This window comes from Amblyomma mixtum, chromosome 1 (assembly GCF_055824585.1).
Source record: "Amblyomma mixtum isolate Tamu chromosome 1, ASM5582458v1, whole genome shotgun sequence".
NCBI lineage: Eukaryota > Metazoa > Arthropoda > Arachnida > Ixodida > Ixodidae > Amblyomma > Amblyomma mixtum.
The window spans coordinates 81,870,367-81,894,126 of NC_143012.1; the positions used below are offsets into that span (position 1 = coordinate 81,870,367).

Sequence of the window (23,760 nt, forward strand, 5' to 3'; positions counted from 1 at the left end):
CGGTAGTACTGAACTATTGGGTGTCAAAGGTTCCAGTCCCCGTAGCCACAAGGGAAGAGCAAATCTCATGATTAAGCAGCTTTTGCGGTTGATTTAATTCTTCCGTGATCTAGGTACCAATGATTCTGGATATGCGGCCTCATCAAATTTTGTTAGGAGAGCGAAGAAGATCCAAAGAACTACCCAGAACATCAGTGGCAGCTCCAGATTTAGTTTCTTATCCGGGCCCGTTTTACTTGACTCGGCGATCATTCGAAAATGGTACTGACACTAAATTTCAAAATTTTGGCTAATTTTCTGGGTTTCCACAACATTTAGGACGAGACAGCCCAGTGCTAACATTCAACTAATCTTTACTGCATATTAAGAGAATATATCTGAATCTGCATAACAAAATAACAACGTATAAAAACAGATGAAACACAAACACATGCCGTTTACACCACGAACTCGACCTTTCCCCCAGACAGCCTACATATGCATTTATCACCTGCTCGTTAAAAGCTCAAAAGCTAAGTTGCAAGTTGGCGCTTGTCCTATCTGATCCTCCTTCTGTGTTGTTCGCTGCAGTGACGAACTGATGAAACTATGAGTAGCAAACTTGCCCAAAATAATTCCCTTCCTTGATATCACCTGCGCTGCGAAGTTTTCGCTTGACTGTCTTGCCCCAATCACGTGCACAACTATTCGCGAGCAAACTCATCCTCAGGGGGCGCTGCCAGTTCTGTCAACATGGCACGAGTGGGGGTACACGCATAGCTCGTCGTATTGAATGTATGGGCATTCTTTGCTTGTGCGGAAATTCGTACTTTTTTTTTGGGGGGGGGGGGGGGGGGAGAGGGGGCATCAAGTCTTTGACACTGTTCACTTATTTTGGACACTCTCTAAGGGCGCGAGAAACTATTAGACCGAATTTGTGGTAACGGAGTGGAAGCGGCGGCGGACGTAACTGCTAAGCGCGCAGTTGTGGTGATGAAGGTGAAGATGAAGATCGAGGCACCTGCCACGCGCGATTTTCGCACATGCGGTGCGCCTCCCGTTAGAGGTCAAATCTAAGAGCCAGATGACCTTCAGGCTCAGCATGGGAGGAGTAGAGCTATTTATTCTAAAACATTTCTACTGCTATTTCTGCCCATACAAGATCCTTCGTCGAACAGGTGAACTGGAATGTAAATTTATTCGTTACGGAGCGACCGCATTCCAGTTACGCCGAGCATGACCAGAAATGGGGTGCTGCGTATGAAGCATACTTTTAGTGCATAAGCAATAAAAATAAGCGGGCGGAGTTTGTAAGGGAACAAACGCGGGTTAATGACGTCCTAGTCGAAATCAAGAGGAAGAAGTGGGCTTCGGCAGGGCAGGAGACGGCACAAAGTTAGGTGGGCGGACGAGATTAAGAAGTTTCCGGGGACACAGTGGGTGTAGTCAGGCTGATGGTGATGATGAAGCACTAATCCTATGGCTACCGACCCCGAACAAAATCGTTCAATGTCTGTTCGCGTTGTCTGTCGCAGTGCCCGCTCATCGCCGCGTTCTACGTAACACAAATCCGTGCTTTCGCACTGATTCGAATGTAGTAAACATTCTCGGTAGTTTGAGTGTATTCTGTTTATTTATTTTTTTGTTGTGAAGTATTGGTCCACTCAATTTTAAGAGAGGGATTATTAATGACTTCAAGCTTTCTAATGCTTGCTTGCTCGGCTGTAAATTAGGCGCTGCTGAGAGCGGCGATGTTCATTTTCATTGAAAACTGCCGAACGCGCCTGTTGCTATCGCCACTGGCGCGTTGTTCGGTTCTTTGCCGTGTGAGGATTCGCCCCTTTTCTGTCTCCTTGGTTGTGGGTGTCCAACCATCAAGGCAACCCACCCCCTTGATAGCTGCTCAACTATCAAGGGGGTAGGGTGCCTGCGCTCACCGCCATGTGTATATGGTGTGGATGCTGCTGCGCGCTGCGAAGACAAGCCTCTCCGGCCACGGGAAGCGCACGGACGTTTCAGCGCGGGCACCGCTCTCCGCTAGAGGTGCGAAGCCCCGTAGGAACTTACCTCGCAAGCTCATCCTGTCCTGCCTCGAAATATCTCCCCTGCCCGGAGAGGTTGAACACTGGCTGGTAGCCTTGCTGGCGAGTCGGACGACCTCGATTCCTTAGCATGTTTTCCTGCTAGCCCGCATTGTTGTTGTAGCAGCAATAAATGCATTTCTATGTAAGCATTGTTTTCGTACCGCCGTGATCGGCTTGCACTCCTTAGCGCTGGCGACCACAGTGCCTAGTAGGCGTTTCAACGGTCAGCCGCGCTTAAGCTGGTAAAACGTATCTATCTACTCGTTAACCTTGCAGTGGGCAAGCCATTATAGTAGCAAGTTAGTTTAAGTGGCATGTGCATTTGCTTGCATGTTCACGGCATTGTCACCACCGCGATATGTTTTGTTCCGAATCACCTGCAGTTTCTGCAAAGTGTGCATAGCCAGCTGGGCAACGCATGTGTAAAATGAATGAAGTTAAACTAGAATACTACTAGGTTAGAGAGCCTGAGTACTCGACAAAATATACATCCATTCTGCCACGTGAACGGCATTTATTTTTCGCCAAATATTCGAGCCTAACCAAAGAAAACAAGGTATGAAAATACTGCCCGATTGATGAGGACGGGTGGATGAAGAAATCTGGCTTCTTATCAAATGTACAATGTCATGCAAAAGCCTATGATCAAAGCTACAGACAATCCAGATTGCAAAAACTAATATGCGTCCTTTCCGGTCAATCCCACGAGCATTATGTGCGGAAAGACTACTCCGAGCACTTTCCTCAAAGCCTCAGGTAGTCGGGGCTGTTCTGAGGAGCACTCATCACCTCTTCCCAGAGCGACTTCATGGTCACATTCAGATCCTCTGGGAACGCGTAGAACACCACTGCGCCGGAGGTGTAAAGCATAGTCATGTCGTCATTGACGGACAGGTAGCTTCCCACGTCCGCCGCCTCCAGACCGGATAGGAGGAACATGTCCGCCATCACCGACGCTTTGCTGGCGAATAGGTAGAGCCCCGGCTTCTTGACCATCACCACAGAACTCGAATGGCACAGAGAAGTCGGTAAGCCGCCCGTGCTATGACAGTGGATCACCTGCGGCCTGTGGTCCATGTGCATAACTCTGTAGTTGGGCAGGTAGAACGGGTTCGGTATCACATTGTCCTGCATGAAGACCACAAGGTCGACGTGAGGACAGTTATCCAGGATCCAGGGCACGAACTGGAGGTAACTGGAAGAGTTTTTGCCCACTTCCAAATCCAACGGTTCGCCTGTGCTGTCATTCCTGTGGACGACGATGTCTCCGAAAGCCCGGCATTCGGATCGAGCCTTGGGCGCCAGCTCGCCCTTCTGGTCGGTGACGTTGCCCAACATGCGGAACACTGTAAGCCAGTTGATCGGCCTGGCGAAGCTACGCTTGGCGTACGCGTTGCGTGCAAATCGGCGGTTGGACTTGTTTTTCAGGGTTGTGTCCACGACGAACAATACCTTGACGAGTTCTCCTTTACCGCAGGCTTTGATGACGCGCATTCCAGTGCAGTTGCTGTCCTTGAAGGCCAGCACATCGGTCAGCCTTCTCCGCAACTGGAACGGGAGCCGTTGAATGTCGTGGTGATAGAGGTATAGCAGCGCACCGAAGACGAATACCATGAAGATGTTGCCGCGATGAGACGGCTTGTAAATGGTCGCCAGCATGGCAGCAGTGGAAGCAGCGGCAGCACCGAGAACAAGGGCTGAGGTGTTCTATCCTGGGTTTACTTGCTGGCACGCATCGAACGTGCGGGCTCGAGGCTGACCTGAGATGATGGCGCAGAAGACGAACTGGAACGAATTGAGTGCCAGAGGAGATCATCATCATCATCAATGCTAAGCGCAGCTTCTGTTTAGTCTAGTCGGATTTGAGAGATATATAATTTCGGGTTATATTTAAGTTTAAAAATGGTGCCTGCTCTCAAAAGAAATGAAGTGTAGGCCTAATTTAAGGCTTAATTTAATGTTTAATGCTAGGTTTAATTTAAGGCTAGATTTAATTTAGGTTCAAACATCTCTCAGGACAGTCAGTTCAAAATTTACGCCCTAGGTAAGAGTCTTCCCGACGCCGTAGTGTAGTTGGCAGCATACCTGTTCAGGATACTGATTTCCATAATGTTTTTGCCCAGCGAAAGCAAAAAGTTCAATAGACAATGACGACAACTGCATGCAGTTATTGACCTACTAATGATTGACTTTCTTGTTATTTCTGGTTTCGCTCACGTCCGTCTGGCAGCAAAAGACATATTTATCCCCGAGAAACCTGGCATCAGAAATCTTCTCTCCTGTAAGAATAATAATAATAATAAAAAATACAAATTCGCGACATCCTCCCCAAACACAACGGGTTGCCACCGTTTTGGAGGCTGTGGCGGAGTAGCGTAGACTCCGGGATCCGAGAGTTAAGAATGTGTTCTAGGCGCCAACGCTGGCTTGACTGTACATGAGGCATACACACAGTGTCGCGGCGTAAAAAGTTCCGAAAGTGACGTGCCGCGCGAGGAGGGATGAGACGCAGCCTCAATGACGTCACACCGTTCATTAGGACTGAGTGCCGAACGTCGCAAAAAACAAAATGAAAAACAAGCGCTCTCGCGCGCACCACCTGGTGGTACGACAACACACTGCTCAGCACGCAGAAGCCATCTGGTGGTGGCGCATGACACCGCTTAACATTTCGATCTCCCTTGAGAGACGTACCGTAGAATAGCGTAACAACGAAAGTGCGGAAATATAAGAGCAAGAAAATGCACAAAGTTTCTTTACAACCTAAGAACGAGTATCCGAGTAAGAGCGGGTAATAACTCGTGGAACGCGTTAAAAATGCAGCAAGCTCTGCTCGCTGTTACCACCAAACACACTCAAAACCTTTCGCTCCACTTCCGCAAATTGAACCAAACCGCGCGTCAGTTCGCAAGCAAAGGCGGCAAAAGAGAAACAGCTGGGACAATAAGCCAGAAAAGGTTGTCGAGAAGCGGTAAACAAACAAAACAGAATCCCGTAACGCAGCTCTATGCAAAGCCTAGCTGTGGAACTGCCTAGTCTGTAGCAAGTTATGGAACGTGAATGCATGGTTTTATCTGGATGCGGTGTTTATCATGGTAATGGGCTGATAATTATTGCGCTGAGGCCCACGAAGAGAAATTCATGCGAATTCGCTGTTAGACTGTTTGATACTAGGAAGGGCACCTTATTTCCCCAGTGGACTGTCGCATTTTCCACCAGACTTGGGGCAAAAATGCATTTCCAACTTTTTATTTCATTAAATGCTACTGCATTCCGCTTCCGCTGTTCATATCAACCTAGGGGGATACCTGGATGCAACCAAATTATTGTTATATTTTTTATTTATGCTTACGAATAACAAAAACAGGCGCCAGTTAGTAAATTTGCGTTACATTTTGCCCCATTCTCCCCTATTCTCAATACTTTATTTGCAGTGCTATGTCGCTGTGAATACTCTACTTTTGACTAAATGGGGTTTTCACCCCAATGCTCCACTGTAAGCAATCTCCGTTCAAGAAGAGCAAACCTTGAATTACCGTGCGCCGTGTAATTGCGTTTGAATAAAGATTTTATTGCGGTGTTCACCCATTGTCCCGAATGTTTCATCCTTTAACGGACTAGAAAAACTAAAATACATCCGCAACCGTTGAATCACGGACCAGTTCGAACCCTGAAATTCACAAAACAAACGCTAATTGAAGATGCAAGAGGGAAAGTTTCCAATCCAATACACCTGCCATTAGAAGCGCCCACTGGGGACATGAAATAGCGCTTCCATCTCCGGCGTGAACCAGCGCATCTCGACTCACTGCCAGGCCGCAATTTGTGCTGCATTTAGCTGTAAAGGGACTATGTCCACTCTTGTAGGTGGTGATTACTGCACTGTAACTATTAACATTTCAGAAGAGCGGTCTTTTCGGCTTCTGTGGGAAAATCAACTGCTCATGTATTTTGCCTCCCTAGTATAATATCTGCGAGTTGTGCTGTTCGCGTTTCAATTGTCTTGTTCGCGTTTCAATTGACGCTGATAGTACGTCTTCTTTCGAACCGATTGAAAAAGAATATTACGGTCAAACACAGACTTCCATTTGGAGCCTCAAGCTGAGCAGTTTTTCGCAGTAGCATTCGCCGGCAGTAGGCGCCACTGAAAGAAGCGAAGAATATGAAGATCAACTAACGCCATTAGAGCCGTAGAGATTTCCCTCGATCATCCTTTCACGTCGAAGCTCCAGGCGGAGTGTAAATCAAACGGCAGTCTAATCACTCTTCCAAGACTGCAACTGGGTGAGTAACATCGCTGTGGAAAACGTCCCTCGGGCTTCATAGTAGCGAATCTAATGCGGCCGCGGAGCCCAATGCCGTGACGTTGTTGGACGCCGCGAAGTGGTTCTCAACAAGAGCTAACCTACGTGGCTAATCAGCGACGCGTATTTCCTGTAAGTCAATTCACAGCGCGATATACGTCGTATGCCATCTCCAACTGACCTCTGCTTGAGAAACTTTCAAAGTTGGAAGGCGTGAAATGAACGCCTTCGAATTGGTGGGCAGCGTCCGTTGCTGGACGTCCTTAGTCCAGAACTGCCAGTGTGGCCAATGTTGTAGCCAATGTATAGCCAATGTACAGCCACTCGAGAGGGCAAAGCTCCGACCGAGGAGCGGTGCTTTAGCAGCCTCAAGGTAAGTAAGGCGCCTTTCTGGGAGCCGTACCCCACTCAACGATGACATTAATCTTGAGCCTAAGGTGTCTGTGCATTATCGTGAGTTTACGACTAAGCAAACTAGGATGAAAACAGAACACACACCCAGCAATTGTGCACAAAAGAATTTCTGAACGGCAAAGAGTTTATCAACGCAATTTTTCATATATTATAAGATTTTAACTCTACAGTAAATAGATCTACAGATCCCCTGTCAACAGACTTGCATTTTTTTTCCTACTAACTTTTTTGCGATCGTCGAAAGCCTTCCCCATTGGTTTGCTATGGCAGTCATAACTGCTCCATACGAGCGATGGAATACCTTTAATAGACAAAAGGTTTTGCTACACATCAGAACAATAGACCATTACCTTCAATATTGCCAAAGGAGTTCCTTACAATTTTACAATAATGAGAATTTTTGTCCAAAGATGTCGGACACGCACAGGACTCTTGTCTCAACTTGGAGCAACGCCTCTCGTGCACTCTGGTTTCTGTTGTACTGTAAATATTGCGAAGAACGTGATATGGTAATAGCGCGAGGCTTGCGCTCATGTCTCTCTCTCGACGTGGTTGTGTAATTCCGCCCTATGATTTATATAATAGTACTTGTATGCAGAGCATGTCTACGGAATATACCTGAGTCGCCTCTGCTTGCGTCGCACCTGAACGCCGTCTCTCTTCGTCGTGCTCTCCCCAAGCAGCACAGTTAATTGATCCAATATTGGGAACGTATTGGCAAAGGCCTGTTCTACAAAGGACCAGGATGAAACCATTCCTTCGCAATATTGAGCAGATTACCTGTTCTGCTTGAGCTGCAATCACCCCAGGCGACACTTCGCCCCGTTGACGCATACCGATTTTGAATGGATGTAACGAGTCCTGGTTGACGCACAGCCAGCGCTGCGTCCATGTCACCGACTTGAGCGGATCGCTCTGTTCTGCTTGGAAGTAGTGTTTAAGCTTTGAAAAGTGAACTGTGTGCTCCACTGCGAAAAATTTATGAGCAACAGTGGCATAGCTCCCTTATAAAAACGGTCTATAGACTTCTTATAGACTCTATTGCCTTCCTGTAGATATTTCTTTTTGTCTATTCATAGTCTATAGACTTCCTATAGGCAAAAGTCTACTAAAAGTGTATGTCCATAAATCTATAGGTTGTCTACAGACTGTCTGTAGCATTTGTATTGACTATAGACTATTCTTGAGGATTTGTCTATAGAGAGTCTATAGACTTTATAGATTATAGACAGAAGTCTAGATAGTCTATACACTGACTAAAAAATTTTGTAAGGGTGAAACCTTCACAACAGTTATGGCTCAGTGGGCCGACGAAATGCGTAAAGAAAGGACCAGACGGTTTCGTGTTCATCATTATTTGTAGCCAAGGATGAAAGTCAGATACCATGTTGCAAACGAAACAAGGATGTAAAGAGGCAGGAACACATCTGGAGCCTGTAAGAATTCCAGCAGCCTAGATATTCCAAGCAGCTCTTCGATTCGTCACAAATTCACGGTAATCACCCAGAACAATCGGCCTGGAAGCCGTATCCTTGCGGAAAGCAATGAGCTTAGAAATGAATTTTCTTATTGGTCGCAGAGCGTATCACTGTATATCATGTTGCGCGCAAAGGCTAGCTCTTCTCCATCAATTGTATGAGCAGCTTACGTGTTATTAGTGCAAGTAAAGAACTAGATAGAAGTGCATAGTACCAGGGCTCCCACAGTAACATATCGGGCCCCCACCTTCACTTCAATGGCTCACTTTGACGCCTTTTTGTCGGTAGGTTTTTGTTGCGAAAGCAACACTACGCGAGTCGCCGAGCCATTTCGCGGAGCTTACGAAAGGCCATACTGCGCATGCGCGAGGAGCAGTGACGTCACACTGCGCACAGCTGGCGCGCCGCCGCCGTCGCTGCGCGGGTGACTCAGAGGTGCCGCCGCCGCGCTCGCCAGTTGCGCATGCGCAGTAGCGGTGCGTAGCTAGCGTGCCGGGGCCGCCGCCGCTGCCGCGCGCTCTCCATCCCACATCTCTCCTCGTTGCTTTCGCAATCGTCCAGGTTTAATAAGAGCTAAACCACTGCCAATTTTGCATTTCGCATGAGATGCACCACACGGGAAGGGTTTGAAAGACAGCATGTGCATAAACGCAGGACACCACGCTGGTGGCATCGATAATGATCAGCGAAAAATTTGATGATTCAGTCACAGAACGGCTTACAACGTCAACGACAGATACAAAAACCTACAGACAAGCCACGCTAAAATGGTACTAACGATAACCAAGCAAACGTAGCCGGCTACTACAAGAATTAATTTTCATTCCAGGCGAAGGAGATACTGCCGCACGCCGAAGATTTTCCAGGCCATCTAAAAGTGACTTCATTACGTTCCCGCGCAGCGACCATGGATGCCGCGCCCGAGCAATCGGCGGCTCCCACGCCCTCGCGTCGAAGGGGTGAAGATGGCGCAACTCCCACTAAGAAAGGAGAAAACGAAACCCATGAGCCGAAGAGCCCAACTCTAGCATCTTCGGTCACGCAGCCGTCATCAACCCGGAAGAATGAACCATCACCCAAGAAGAACGATACATCCCCAAAGAACAGAACAAAGACAGCAAAAGAGAAGAAGAGAACCGACACCGGAACCACACGGCCTCGCGACCAATCCCGCCGCGCCTCAGAAGAACGGAAGTCAGCGAGCAGGGCGACAACACCGTCCAGGCGTCAGCATAGCGCCTCCGCCAGCTCTCCCGCGTCTGGCGCAAGAACGCCGGATCCTAAATCATCTCTAAAGACCCGTGAATCCGGTCTGCGCACGCGCAAGTCAAGAAGGGGGGAGGGTGTCGAGGCTAGCCGAGTGAAGCAAACGGAACTCGCCAACATGAAACGAACCAAAGCCAAAGCTTCATCAAGAGTGGATGCGTCTCCTCGACATGCATTGCAGACGCCCAGCCGAGAACTACCTGCTCTGGCCTCGCCGACAAACCATACGCTAAGAGGAAGTGCAGGGGAAAGCAGACAGGAAGAACGGCAGCATAAGGAAGGAGCGGATTTTCTTCTTACGGGAGCAGAGCAACTGGAGCAAGCACCCGGGAACACAGACGAAGACCGGCTTGTGGCCTGCCAACGTCCTCTATTGTCCTCCGCCATGTACGATATTCAAGAGTCTAAAGATAGCGCTCGCAACAAAGGCAGTGCAGCTGCAGCCACAGTGGACTGCAACGTAGAAGGCAGTGCTCGTGCAAATGAAGATGATGCTCCATCCGCTGGGGCAGGTGGAAAAGCGGACGCTGAAGGAGGACTCGAATCAAGACGTGGAGTAGGGGTGAAGCAGGGCGTGAAAAAAAGCGGCAGAGCAAGCGACGAAGTGCAAGCGGCCTCGTCGGAATCGGAAACCCGGCATGAAGGACAGGAAAAGCCTGCAACAGCCACCGCGACGAAAACAACGACAAAGACCCCTGCGTACCAGTATGCTGCGCTACAGGAGCTGGCAAGTAACATTATTCTCTGTGCGGAGCACTTGTGGTTGCTTCCGATTCTAGTGCCCCTGTGTTACACGTCTTAATTTAAACTAATGCCAACCATGAAAAGGCGAGATATGTTGGAGTGAGGAGCTCTAAGGACTACAGACACTTAATTTTATTGCGTGTTTCTTTTTCAAATGATGCTTCAGAGATTAGAATACTTGAATCACCACGTGGTTTTCACACACCACCGATAAATATTTGATAATCTGATTTCTTCTTTCATGCTGTTTTGGTGTAGGTTTCATCAACCGAACGATGGCGTTGACGTGTAGGTGATGTTTAAGTCACGTGATGCGCGAAAAAGAAATAGCAGTATAAAGGCTGATAGATAGTTTTAACTCATTACAGCACACAAATCAGCCTGCTTCAATAGCTAGACTTACAACAAACGACGTAGACTCAAGGAGGGATTGGGCTCTTGACTGGGTCCTTGCCTACGCAGGGTGATACAGCGGTGGTGTGATTCTACGATAAGCAATAAGTAAATGTACAGATTGATTTAAAAAACTTCGAAATCACTGCGGTGACCCGCACTGGAGCAACGCGATAGCAAAGCGTCCACACAATATATTGACGTCCGTGGCTGTTCTCATGTCCGTGTACTATATCGACGTCCAGGGTTATTTTAAGATCTGAGTATTTTTTCCCGTTTTTTTCCCGTTTAATTAACTAATTACACTTCATCAAGCAAATTTTTCCCACGGCAACACTTTATCACACACTGTCTATCACAGCCACACTTTCACACAGCTATCTTCAGAGAACGACGTAATCCTGCGGACAAAATTTTCGGACAAGTTTTGCGGAGACATTTTGCTCATGCGACATAGCCATATAATGCTCTCGCATTAATAAGAAACGATTACAATAACATCGATCAAATAAGAGTCAAAAGTGAAAACAACTGCCAATCAAGGCATATCTAAAAAGCAATTGCTTTTACTCGCACAAAATGAAGACGCAGGTTACTTGAGCTGAAAAAACAAGCGTGGAAAAAATTTTATTTCAGAAACGAGGATCACGCCCTCGTCAAGTTACCCATACACAGCGTTACCGTCGAATAAGCAGATGGAAGCTCGCATTTCTTTTCTAAAGCCTTCAGCTTGAAGTCAATGATGCTATTCAAGGTTCGCGGTATGTCAACATTTGGAACCTTTCGTTGTAATTTTGCGAGCAGAGAGATTCGCGCAGGTGATTAACTGTACAATGCAGGATTAAAGACGTGTCTTACCAAAGCTTCTAAACGGCAACTTTTTAGCCTGACAACCGCAACTTTTCGTTGGAAATAAATTGAGTTCAGGCTTTGTACGGTTGAGAAGCAAAAACCTGCTGCTCGGTTACTTTTGGCAAAGGATACATACACCCTTTGCCAAAAGTAACCGAGCAGAAGGTTTTTGCTTCTCAGCCGTATAACGGAGCCTTTACGGCACCTCTGAAGACCCAAAGGTGTCAAAACGTGAGGACGAGGGTGCACCGACTCGGAGTATAAGGGCTGCCATAAGTGGTTCGCCACGCGACTAAGAAACAAACCACCGTTGTCCGGTTACTTTTAGTAACGACTGTACGTGTTTGTTTGTCTCGCCGTTTGTGTTGTTCCGCAGTGCGCGCAGTATTCCATGTTGCAAAACCAACTAGCCCCTGTTTTATCTTTGTTTGTTGGAAATAAAGCATTGAATTGAATGGAACATCTGCGATTTTTTCCCGCTTAGCGACCTCCTTCTGAAGCTAGTTCTCTGCTTTACCAGAGCGAAGGCAGCTTTTGGAGTGATGGGCGAAAGTAAGAATTCGCGTTAGCCTAGTTCTGAAATTTTCGGGGCCGTTGCAGGCAGCCACGATGAAAACCCGGCCGTCGATGTCACCCCGAGCGAGCACCTGGCAGCCCCCGTTGGCGAAACACACGTGCTCCCGGGCATGGACCGTTGCGGCGTGTGTTGGCGTTCTCGCAGCAACGGCCCTCCTCCTCGGATTATTCCTTCGCCGCTCTCGATCGACGGTACGGCGGCATCTCTGCACCTCGACCACCTGCGCCGAGCTGTCGGCGGCCTTCGACGCAGCGCTCAACTACAGCGCCGACCCGTGCGTGGACATGGACAAGTTCGTGTGCTCCAAGTGGCTCAATCAGGGTGTCGAGGGGGGACGCGGGCCCCTCAGTGCCTTCGACCAAAGCATCCAAGAATATCGGTTGCAGATGGTGAATCTCTTCCTCCAGGGCAAGACTACGTTTAAAGCATCCAGGTAAGCTTTGCATACGGACGCGCTTTTGGTACAATGTCACAAGTGCGGAAATTGCGAACTGAGGACGCAGAGTTAGCGCAGATAGACACAAGTAGCAAAAACGAGGCAGACAGTGCTTGCTTAGAACTTAACTTACATGAGTTAACGTCAGTACTTAAGAGAAAATAAAGCGGATAAAAAGAACGGACCATTCTCTCCGAAGGCTAGAAATCTAGATAGTTTGTCTTATGTCTCACTTTAATGACAGACATTCAGTGATTGATTGATTAAAAACATTTTATTTGCTGAATATTTGTAGAACATGTGGGTGGGCCGCCTAGTCCGGTAGTCCACTGGTTATTGCTGCTGCGCTGGCCCTCCCCACCAGCCAGTGCTGACGGTCGGGATCATCGCTGAGCAGAATAACCTCCCACTGCTCCTCGGAGGGGTTTGGAATGGGGTCAACTAAGGAACTAAATTGGCATGCCCACAGCATGTGGTAAAGGTTAGCTGCCTCTCCACAGTGTGGGCACTGCGGAGAGTATAGTGTAGGGTATCACTGGTGTAACTTAGCTGGCATTGGGTATGTGTTGGTTTGTAGTCTCCTAAGGGTGTTCTGTTGTAACTTATTGAGGGACTTATGTGGTGTTGGGTACTCTTTCCTGGCTGTTCTGTATGGCGCGAGATTATCAGCATACACTGCTAAACCTATTAGGTCGCGGGACCCTTCATGGTCACCAGGGGGGAACGCCCAGTATAGAAGAGCTCGATGAAATACTAGAGGCCCGTGTACTGTACGATGTCAATGCACTTTAAAGAACCCCAGGTGGTCGAAATTTCTGGTGCCCTTCACTGAGGCGTTCCTCATAGCCTGAGTCGATTTGGGACGTTAAACACAATGAACCATTTCTCACTCTCACAATCTTTACCGCCCTGTTTGAGAATGGAAATTTCAAGAAACTTGTCATTCCGCTTTGTGACATATCTCGCTGTTCATTTCGCGTAGCTCATTTATAGTCAGCTAGCATTAAGTAGCCCGTGAACAAATATTATTTGCTCGTTCACCTTAAAGTTGCAAATGTACAATCGTGAGCAATGTTAACGGGCAGAAAATCGTGAGCACAAAATTGCGAATTTTCTAGTTATTTCTATAGTAAATTGGAAAATTTGTTTTCAATTTTATATGCCAAGACAAAGATTTGTTGGAAAAGGAAAAAAAACTTTGCCTGCCACAAATACTTATGGAATAATCAATGTGTGTTCAGCCTTTGTTCCCTCTAATAATGCTCCCGACTGTTCATGCAAATGCACGCCGTCAGTGCTGTGAAGTGATGGCTTGCGCATATTCTGTGCGAGTTAAGCAGTCACGGGTATTCAGACAAACGGTAATCCTTTTCTTTTCTTGCAGCATTCTCAGCGAGTTGTTCACAGAATGCGCGGGCGTATACGAGAAGCCCCCATCTATGGAAAGCTTCCGCGATTTCTTCAGCGCTCTGTCCGTGCCCTGGCCTTTCGACCCCACAGACAAGAAGAGGGACCTGCACCCTCTGGAAGCTGTTTTGACCCTCAGCTTGAGCGGAGGCGTCGACACTTGGTTCCGCGCCTACTTGCAGAAGGCCAGGAAGCGACAATCCGCGTCCAACTCAAGCGCCACGATAGCCTTGTTCATTGAGGCGAGTGGATGCATTAGATCATTTACATTCAACCTCATAAATTCAGATGTTAAAACTTGTTATCGCCGGACATGTGGGGGCTGAATCACAGCATGCGTTTGGGGTGATTAATAAGCTTTATATACATATACTGTGATGAAGAAGACGAAGCTGGCAGTGAAAAGACGCGAGACAGAGCATGAATCTTTAGCAGGACGGCAGTTCTTTCACACTGACGGCTCCTTCACTTCAGACACTAATGACATAGAGGTTCACCTTCCAATATTTCTCTTTCGATGAGGTGTATGAAATCACTTTACGAAATATGCATGTACAGTGCTCAGAGATCCGTGGGCTGTGATGGAGACAGGGATGTACCCAACAGAAACAATTCTTGCAAATATGTAATTCTGGATATTATCACGCAGTTCGAGGAATAAATTTATACTGGCCATTTTGGATGCCTTGTATATTTGGGCCTGAGGAGTCTGTTAACCACGTGGCACTAAAGAACGGAGGTACGATTCTACCTTGTTGCCCTACATCATTATGGAAGACGTGAAACTTGGAGAATGTGGTCTTCTTTTTGAGTAAAAAGTCTGCTGCTTAGTTCCGGCCGTTTCTGAGAAAGAGATCATTTGTAGAAAACGTAGGAGCGATAAAATGCGGACAACGATGCCAGCCGCCCTGCGTGGAGGTCAACAAGGGGACAGGACAGGATGTTGCAGGCAAGTCCTGTCTAGGCCTGCTGTACACCCCAGCTATAATCTAATATGGTGTAACACGGTAGTTAGCTACACAAGATCAACCTTGGCCGCCAGGGAAAAAAGGAAACATCTAGAAGGGAGCAGTATTCAGGAGAGCTGTAGGAACAAGATAGGAAAGTGAAATATAGAGGGGGGGGGGGGGGGGGATAGGAAAAGTTGACTGCCGGTTTCCCACAGTCTGGTCAGCCTCTAGGTGGAGTATATGGGTAGCTCGGGACAAAGTGGTGTGTTGCCTCCTCCAAGGTACCTGAAAGGTCCAACGCTGGGCATCGGCTCAGCTACCAGGTTCCCCTTTCCTCCCGACACGGCTAAGTCAATCGCGGCTAAGCGTACGCGTACTTGGGTACGTGGTGGTGCTTTCCTTTCAACATCCGCGTGCGGGGATGTCCCTGCGGATGCATGGGAAACCATGGTGTCACAAGTCCCCATCATCTGCATGTTCCAGATGCCCCTGCAGGTTGGGCCATGAACAGGTACCGTGAAATGAGTTCGGACTAGTACGATTGCTCTGGCTATATGAAGCCATCTCGACACCGGCGGTCCACAGATTCAAATCTGGCTCGATCGACGATGTTAGCACCAGGTCCCTGTACCGTACGTTACAGTCACTATATTTGCCAGGATTGTACATTTATTCATTTACGTCAGGCTATTGAGCTGAGCAACAAGAAAAGTGTCCTCGTCTGATATAACTTTCAGCCACAGATCCGACTAAGCCTAGGAAAGATTCTGACTGAGGCTTCAATGAGACAACACACAGCAGCTATAAGACGAGGGCAAATGCGGTTGCTGTATCGTCTAGTGCTGCTCTTCGCTTCGCGTGTGTGACGCTTTCTTGCCGGCTGCGTTGACTTCAAAATATTTTATCGGAAGCTCAACCTATTGCCATCAGTAACTTGGCCGAAGGTACACTTTCAGATATCTTATATATTACTTTAACACTCAGTGCTTCCTCTGTTTGACCCGTAATTAATTGAAAAGCACGGGCTCTTTTATCGAGCTGAGACACGGTACACGTCGTTGTCGTTTCGGCAGCCGATCTCAAAATGCGCTGATACAGAAGGTCCTTTCATCTATATACGTCTAGTCAGCACTTCTGCATATGCTACCGAAATTTTGTGCGAGCTAGCAAGTGGTGGTAATAAATTTTGAATTATTTTCTGTGCACAGGTCAGCGGACAAGCATCTTTATGGCTCGACTTAGTGGACTCGCTGAAAACGCCGACCGACATCCGAATATTCTATTTCAAGGAGTTCCACAAGATCTTCAAAGCAGCCCTGCCAGATTTGAATACCATCTCAAGGCGGCTGGACATCGAAAGGGGCATCCTTTCGACTCTCCATGCCGTGCGAACTCCGGGAACGACTGCGCGACCTGCTGTCGCTAGCCTAGCCGAGATCGCCGCCAACGTGGGCAAATCCAGTCTCGATAATTGGATCAGTGCGTTGAGAGCTGCACCCGGCGGAAGCGCCGCTGACGAGGAGACGCTGGTGTCCGTGGAAGACGTGCGCATTCTGCGGGCTGTGGACGAGCTGTTCTCCAAATATAGCACGGGTGAACTAATGGAGCACTTGTCGTTGTGGGTGGTGCAAATCCTCACGGTGCTTGGTTGGCCGCAAGGTTTCCACTTCATCGCTGGGAGTCAGGAGGTGAGTAATTTGTTGACCTTGGTAAACCGCGTACACTGGACTACAAGTGGCTGGGACTATCTGTGCTCAACGTTCCCTAGAAGCACAGGTAATCCGCCCAATATTAGAAATGTATTAAAGGCCGGTCCTACCAGGGACCAGAGTGAAACCATCAGTTTCCAATACTGGGGCCTATTAACTGGGCTGCCTGGGGCTCTTCGGAAGTCACCTTCAATGCACTCTACGTCCTCCAAGCGCTGTCACATCTCCGCAGGCCGCCATGAAGCAGGTGAAGGAGGAGTGCCACTCCCTAGTGGCCAGGAGGTTCGGCCTTCTGCTGGCCTCCGAGAGTGCCGTCGCCATGTTTACGCGTGACTCGAGACGCGAGGCGGCGGAGTTCTTCGCCAATCTGCGAGGTTTCCTGACGGGCATCATCGCTAACACGTCTTTGCTCAATGACAAGGGCAAGGCCACCGCAGCTGGAAGAGTGGAAGACCTCGAGGTACGCACTGTGGGTTACGAATGTGCGGTTTAATCGCCAGAGACATGGGAGACGCCTTTGTCCTGCAGCGGGCGTAGTCAGGCTGATGATGATGATGTTTAACGGGGGTCCCACGCTTTCGCGGCCACTGACCATTTTTGACAATGTTTGTCCGATCGCTGTTCCCCGAATTAGAACAGAAAAGAAAGTTTTAGGTCATTGGACAGATAAATGCATTCACATTTCATCGGTATGCGATGTTAATAGCACTATTTGTGGGTAAGTGTGGGGTCATCAAAAAATGTAATGCCTAAAACATACTTTTTCTACACTTGTTCGCTTGAGGCATTGTTTCGGAATTCCTACTTCGCCACGAAGAGGGCTGCTTCTGCATTGTTTCAATGAAGTGTTAGTCTCGGTACATATGTAGCGGTTTTCGACTTCTGTAGACAGTTACTTATAGCCGGTGCTTTAGAAAGCTCAAATATGGCAAAAGTGCGGAATATTTGAGGACTACGAGCTTCCAACTTAACGAGTTCCAACTTAAGTTGAACGAGAAGTTGACCCTAAACGCTTAAACACTTCTTTCTTTGAAATATCTCGAAGTCCATAAAGCTTAAACCTTTTCCAGATGGTACTAACATGTTGTTCTCTGCGCCCAAGGTTGTCGTGTGGCCACAGGACGTGGAAGCATCGAACGAGACGCTGTGGAGGTCTTACGCGAAATTCTTCTCGTCCTCCCTGTTCACCGGTGAGGCATCCACGACAGCGGAATCTCAGTCCGTGACTGTCACCGGGCAGTCTCTCCTCATGGACCACTGGATGCACGTCAGCGCCAGTTTCTGGGAGCTGAGTGACGAGGAGCGCGAACGCATGCAGCTGCAGTGGCAGAACGACGAGCTCGAGCTCCTCAAATACGAGCCGTTGACCAATCGGCTTCGAGTTTCCCACGCTGCTCTGCGTAGCCCACTCTTCTATCCCGGTAGCGCCGAGCTGCGGAAGGCAAACTTCGGAGGACTGGGAGCTGCCTTCTTCCGACACCTGCTGCGGACGTTCGAGCCACCGGTGAGTGCGAGGCACTAAACAGGATACACAACACGCTCATGTCTTTTAAACAACGCTACTGCACCACATTGCTTGAGATGCGGGTACCAACGTTGAGTTATCCATGTCTTACTAGTATGTCGGACACTTGAACCAGAAGGGAGACGTCATTTCCCTGAGTTGTACTATCGGGGACAAAAGTGATATACTCCACGCGACGGAAGCCGGAGCAACGGAAAACTGCGGCATTTTGGCGAGCTAAAGCACAAAACATTGAAACGAGCCAAGCGACATGCCTGTTGATAATAAAGGCCACTCATTGGCTGTCTCGAACACAGATGCCGCGTGTAGATGGCGTTGCGAATCAGTTTTCCGTTGCTCCGCCTCCAGCCGCGTGGAGGCGGAGGCGCGCGCTTTTGTCCCCGATATTACATAAATCAAATACCCGCACATACATCCCTCTTTCTTGGTGACAATCCGATGTTTCCTTTGAAAAAAGTACTTGAAATTTTTATCAGAAGTAGGCTTTTTACGAGAAATCTCCTATCGACGTGGGCCTCAGCCCATATCTCTCTCTTGACAGGGCGGCTGAGTTTTTTTTAGTTTTTTTTTGTAACACATCCGGTGCTTTCCCCAGAAAAGAATTGTTTCTGAAATATTTTTGCCCTTTAAAGCATATACATGTCTCTCTTTAATTGATGAGCAGGTCATTATACGCGTGAATAATTTTTTAGGCCTTATACGCGCCTTTTTTTTATTCCTTCATGAAACTTCACACCCATCACACTTTCTTAACCTGAGTTGACCGTTCACCTTGTGTTTGGCGCTCTTTGGCCTGAGATGCTCTTGCGCCATTAACACCCACCACCATCATCATCATCAGGATTAGCGCGGCTTGGTCTCTTTATGAATGGGCTGCTTGATGAAACCTTTTGCCTTATGTCCTTCACTCGCAAGCGAAATCATGTCGAAGAGTTTCATGACGAAATGGGCAATTGCTCCACGGCGGCAGTAAATGTTCAAATTGTTGAAATATTTACAGCGACAGCGTCTTGAGGTAAAAGGGCTACCTGTTATTTCTTCTCGGCGTTAATTGCCCCCGCACATATCATTTTCCCCTTTTTGGATCAAAGGAAAAAGAAAATTAAATTTTTAATTGCCTCATTTCACTATTCCGCAGTAGCACCGTAAAGGAGCAGGACACCCGCTTCGCGTGCAAGGGTTACTTGGTTCGAGTTACGATGCAAGCGCGAATCATCTGTAAGCAAATAGGAACTGATACCGATAGATTCGAACTCCTAGGTCTCGGGTGAGATCCCGACTAATAAAGCGAAAGACCTGTCGCGCTATGCAAGTAAAGGCTGACTGGGTACCAATGAAACGCTTTTGTTGCGAGAAGAGCAGTCGACCACAACTGGTTTGTAAGCTGTTGCTCGCCTCATGTGTATACATATCAATTTCTGCCAGTCTTGGGTCTCTGCAGCGGCTGCAGAGCAAATAACTACTGCGGTGGTCAGGTGGTTTAAAAATCACTAGATCCGCATAGACCAGCAATACAAAGTAAATTTGGCATTGATTGGAGCAAGAAACTTATTGAGTGTTGCTCGCATTGAAGTGGTGTTCGAGAACCTGTCGGGCTTAACGGCGACGTCATTGAGCTTAACGAGGCTAAAATAAAGGGCAAGAATGGGTAACAAAGAATGGGTAAGTATCCCGCCATTATTATTTACTTTAGAGGTGCAAACTAGGTGTAGAGTTCTTTAATGGTGTAAAGGAGTGAACTAGGTGTATAAAGTTCATTATAAATAGAGGTAAAGCTGGTAAGACAAAGGAATAAAGAAACAAGAGAGATAAGATGGCGGCTGCAATCGCAATTAGGCTTAATAAGAGAAACGAATTGAAGGCGGTCATGGCTTATCGACCGACTTTACAGCCCGATGCGGGCTCGATGTCGTTTCGTTAAATCGGCAATGAATGCGAAAATGCGCAATACTCTCTATTGATGGGCGACTTCAGTTATAAAACATACAGAGGCAGTGTGTAGGAAACGATGGTATCCGGTTCAGGCATAACACTGCACTTTTAGCAGTATCTGAAGAAAGAAAAAAAAGCTACGAGTCCTGCCTGTCAGTTTCCGGAGACGTGCGAACAGGAGCTGGGCCTGGATGAGCCCTAGTGTGGGGACTAGCAATAAAAAAGAGTTCTTATTTTTGCCCTTTCGCAATATTGTGCAGGATATCGAGATGAGGTTCCATAGCGCAAAAAGCATGCAGGGACAAGACAACACAAGTGCTTGTGTTGTCTTGTCCCTGCTTCTGGCGCAATGAAACCTCATGTGAATTACCCACTAGTCCGAACCATCAGCCGTCTAATATATGGAGGTGTTAGGCAGGGTGATGTATAGGGACTGTAATATGGTAAGGTCTAAAATTACCCTAGATTGGAAAATGGAGCGACCAAATGTAGTGAAGAAGAAGACCGTAAAACTGTTGCCGGTAAGAAAACAAATAAGGGAGCTCAGGATTTTGACCGAGAAAATATGTTCCGCTTTAGCTGAGAAAGGATACCTTAGCCTACACGGTTTAAATGATCACCTTGGGATTTCAATCCCGAAGTGCAATATACAAGTAAAGGAATGAGATAGCTATTTTCACGGTACTGGCAAGCTATTGCAATGGTCAACGATATGATTATAGGAAGCGCACCTTGTAGCAGGTGTTTCCTGATGTCACATTTGTTTTCTGCTGCTCTTTCCAACCCTAACGCCACCTCACCCGAAATCCTGACCCAAGACTTGGCTGTCAAAATTTGTGATTTGAGAATGCCGTGCAGGGTTGTGTAACTTACAGTAAGATATCTGAGATAAAGCATGGCAGATTGGCCACATTCTGGTTTCCCGTGAAATTTTCCCACCGTGATCGTAGGACGAGGGCATAAATGCTTCCCTTGGCGATGTCCCGTGGCCGGAGCTCGGCGACGTCCGGTACCGGGCGAAGAGCCTCAGGTGCGGCCCCGAGTTCCTCCCGAACCTGCTGGACATCGCCGCCCTGGGCCTCGCCTGGCGGGCGCTCAACAGTGCTGCCAAAGAAGTTCCCCCCTCCGAGAAGGCCAAGCGGACACCCGACCCCGCTCTGCTGGCCATCAGGGACGACCAGAAGGGGGAGCACCTGTACACCGGAGACCAGCTTTTCTTCCTCACCTACTGCCGCAGCAGGTGAGGAGGGTGCAGCGGCTGACAGTGGAGGCTGCTGCACATCTTATGCATGTTCGAGGTATCACCGACGGTAGAATATTTTGAACACACTTTCACTACCGCAGTCGAGCTTTATTACTTGTTTTTGAGAAGTACTCCGAGTCTTCCTGGATGCAGTTTGGTAGACGATTCCAGAAATTATCTTACTTCGTGTGCAAGGATGTTCTGAGAACGCTTATAAGGATGACTATGGAAAGGGTGCACGCTATTTGGTGATCCATGAATAAAGACATAGAGCCCAGCATAAAACGTACAAGAACAAAGACGAGAGCAGACACACGAGCGCTTACTTCCAAGTGGCGTTTATTGACAGGAACAGTGACTTATGTGGTGAAACCAAAAAAAAATGTGAGACATACGGGCCTTAACTCGTAAAAAATTGCAATTCAGCTTCTGTCAGGGCTACCGATGGCGCACTAATACAGGAATCTTGCAGCATGGCCATCTCAGCAGCCGCTACTATCTCCCGCACTATTTGGTCAGAGTGCATATACACCACAGAACAGCTGGTAAGATCTTATTCTTATAAAGATGCCCGTAAATCTAGACATTATCAATTCTTTCAGGGAAAAATATCTATCTATTTATCGCGGCGTGTAAGATCATTATGTACACTCTAGTACTGACATAAGACAGGTAGTCGCTTTAGCATCAATTTCTGTGCAATTTTTTTTTAATACAGTATAGAGGACGTATTGTGATGTCCTTTTCGAAAAAGGGCAGTATTGTGCTTTTCAGCATTGCTGAGTATTAGCATGCTGCTTCTTGTTCTGTTTCTTGTGAAGAAAATTCTTGAGATTTGTCATCATTGTCATCAGCCTGACTACGTCCATTGCAAGGCAAAAGCCTATCCCACATCTCTCCATTAGCCCTGTCCTTTGTCAGCTGCGGCCACCGCATCCCCGCTAAGTTCTTAATCTTATCCGCCAACCTAACATTCTGCCGCCCCCGGCTACGCATTCTATGCATTGAATTAATTAAACTAATTCTTTATAGGTAATTAACATCTTCCGGCTGACGCTGTACACTCCAAACAGAAGGGAATAAAAAGGGAGTAAACAACATCCTAGTACACACCCTTTTATGACAGGGAGTGCGCTAGAGGACAGCTTACTTCCTTTTTTACCTCCATATAGGCGTATCATGTGTTTAAAGTCCACGGTAGAATACAAGGCTGCATGGCTAAATTAAAGCTTTAACACCTTTGGCTGCAAAAACCTCTCATATAAGCCCCTGTATCATGAAGCGGTTATTTCCAAGGAAGAAAATAGAATTAGGTTGGTTTATTGGGGTTTAACGTCCCAAAGCGACTCAGGCTATGAGGGACGCCGTAGTGAAGGGCTCCGGTGGTCGAAATTTCCGGATCCCTTCACTACGGCGTCCCTCATAGCCCGAGTCGCTTTGCGACGTTAAACCCCAATCAACCAACGTAATTTCATTTTCTTCCTTCCATACTTCTTCCTCTTCTGCCCGTCCTCCTGACTAACAACTTCCCCTGTGCTTAACTTGCCACGCTTGCTCAGCACACTTTCCTCCTCGCCTATCTTGTTCGAGCAGGTGCAGGAAGGAAACCGGCGGCAATCTACGGGACGCAGGCTGCAACGCAGCGGTTCGCAGCATGCGGCAATTCGGACGCGCGTTCAACTGCCAAACCGGATCACCGATGTTTCCCCGGAACACGTGCGAAATATCGGACTTCTTTTGAGCTGCTCCAAACCAAGCGACATTTCGGACTTCTTTCGAGCTGCTCCATGCCAAGAGAAGCCGTCGTGTCGTGACCGGAACTATTCGTGAACACTTGGCCAATGCGGTTTTTTTATGGTCTTTGTTTTGTACGTTGTGTCCAGCTACCCTTTAGAACTGTCAGTTCGAAGATGTTTTTCTATGTTTGTATCTGGTTCGTTTCATTTTGCCGCTTTGTGTTCTTGATTATCCTCTTACCAATAACGTTTAAAGCTGTGTATATGTGCTGTGCATATCGCGGAGCCGGCGGATCTGAAGCGTTTGATCTGTGTCCGCATCACAGGGATTAATTTTTAGGAGTGTGCTCTTCATATGTGATAGAAAAGACAAAGTCGGACGAGCTGAGAGCGCAGTACTTTTCTCATTGAATGATACGCGAACTTCAGCTTGTAGCCTCTGTGACGCCGCTGGAGCCAACCGGCATACATTTTGTACAGCGTGGTTAAGATGGATAGTTCGCAGGACTGCTATATATATCCACGCTTATTCCGTTCTACAGCTGAATAGCCGAGTTTTGTAACGGCGTAGTAAGATTGCTTTTATCATGGGTATGAGCACCATAGCTCCGATTCCATTATTTCGGGAGTGCTTATTTAGCACACCATTAAAGCAGAGATAATAGTTATTCCATAGCTAATAACCAACTATGATGACTGATCGAAGAACTTCTAAAGGTCCACAGAGTTGC

General features: G+C 47.6%; 2 protein-coding genes across 2 annotated transcripts; one reads left to right on the plus strand and one right to left on the minus strand.

The window, feature by feature from the left end:
• Positions 1-2,807: 2,807 nt before the first annotated feature.
• On the minus strand, positions 2,808-3,722 carry LOC149366960 (uncharacterized). The gene has a single exon (XM_089566201.1). The coding sequence runs from the start codon at positions 3,720-3,722 to the stop codon at positions 2,808-2,810; it is 915 nt and encodes a 304-aa protein (XP_089422327.1).
• Positions 3,723-12,152: 8,430 nt separating this feature from the next.
• Positions 12,153-23,387, plus strand: LOC149366961 (uncharacterized). Its single transcript, XM_089572394.1, has 7 exons — positions 12,153-12,524; positions 13,912-14,176; positions 16,093-16,572; positions 16,826-17,053; positions 17,696-18,097; positions 21,001-21,290; positions 22,887-23,387. The coding sequence occupies exons 1-7, from the start codon at positions 12,376-12,378 to the stop codon at positions 23,032-23,034; spliced, it is 1,962 nt and encodes a 653-aa protein (XP_089428520.1). The 5' UTR covers positions 12,153-12,375; the 3' UTR covers positions 23,035-23,387.
• The last annotated feature ends 373 nt before the right edge of the window (positions 23,388-23,760 follow it).

Bases quoted from the DNA above. Each gene is read 5' to 3' on its own strand.
- LOC149366960 (XM_089566201.1), bottom strand. From the start codon at position 3,722: ATGCTGGCGACCATTTACAAGCCGTCTCATCGCGGCAACATCTTCATG.
- LOC149366961 (XM_089572394.1), top strand. From the start codon at position 12,376: ATGGACAAGTTCGTGTGCTCCAAGTGGCTCAATCAGGGTGTCGAGGGG. The intron at 17,054-17,695 runs GTACGCACTGTG...TCTGCGCCCAAG, and splicing joins GAAGAGTGGAAGACCTCGAG to GTTGTCGTGTGGCCACAGGA. The intron at 21,291-22,886 runs GTGAGGAGGGTG...TTGTTCGAGCAG, and splicing joins CTCACCTACTGCCGCAGCAG to GTGCAGGAAGGAAACCGGCG.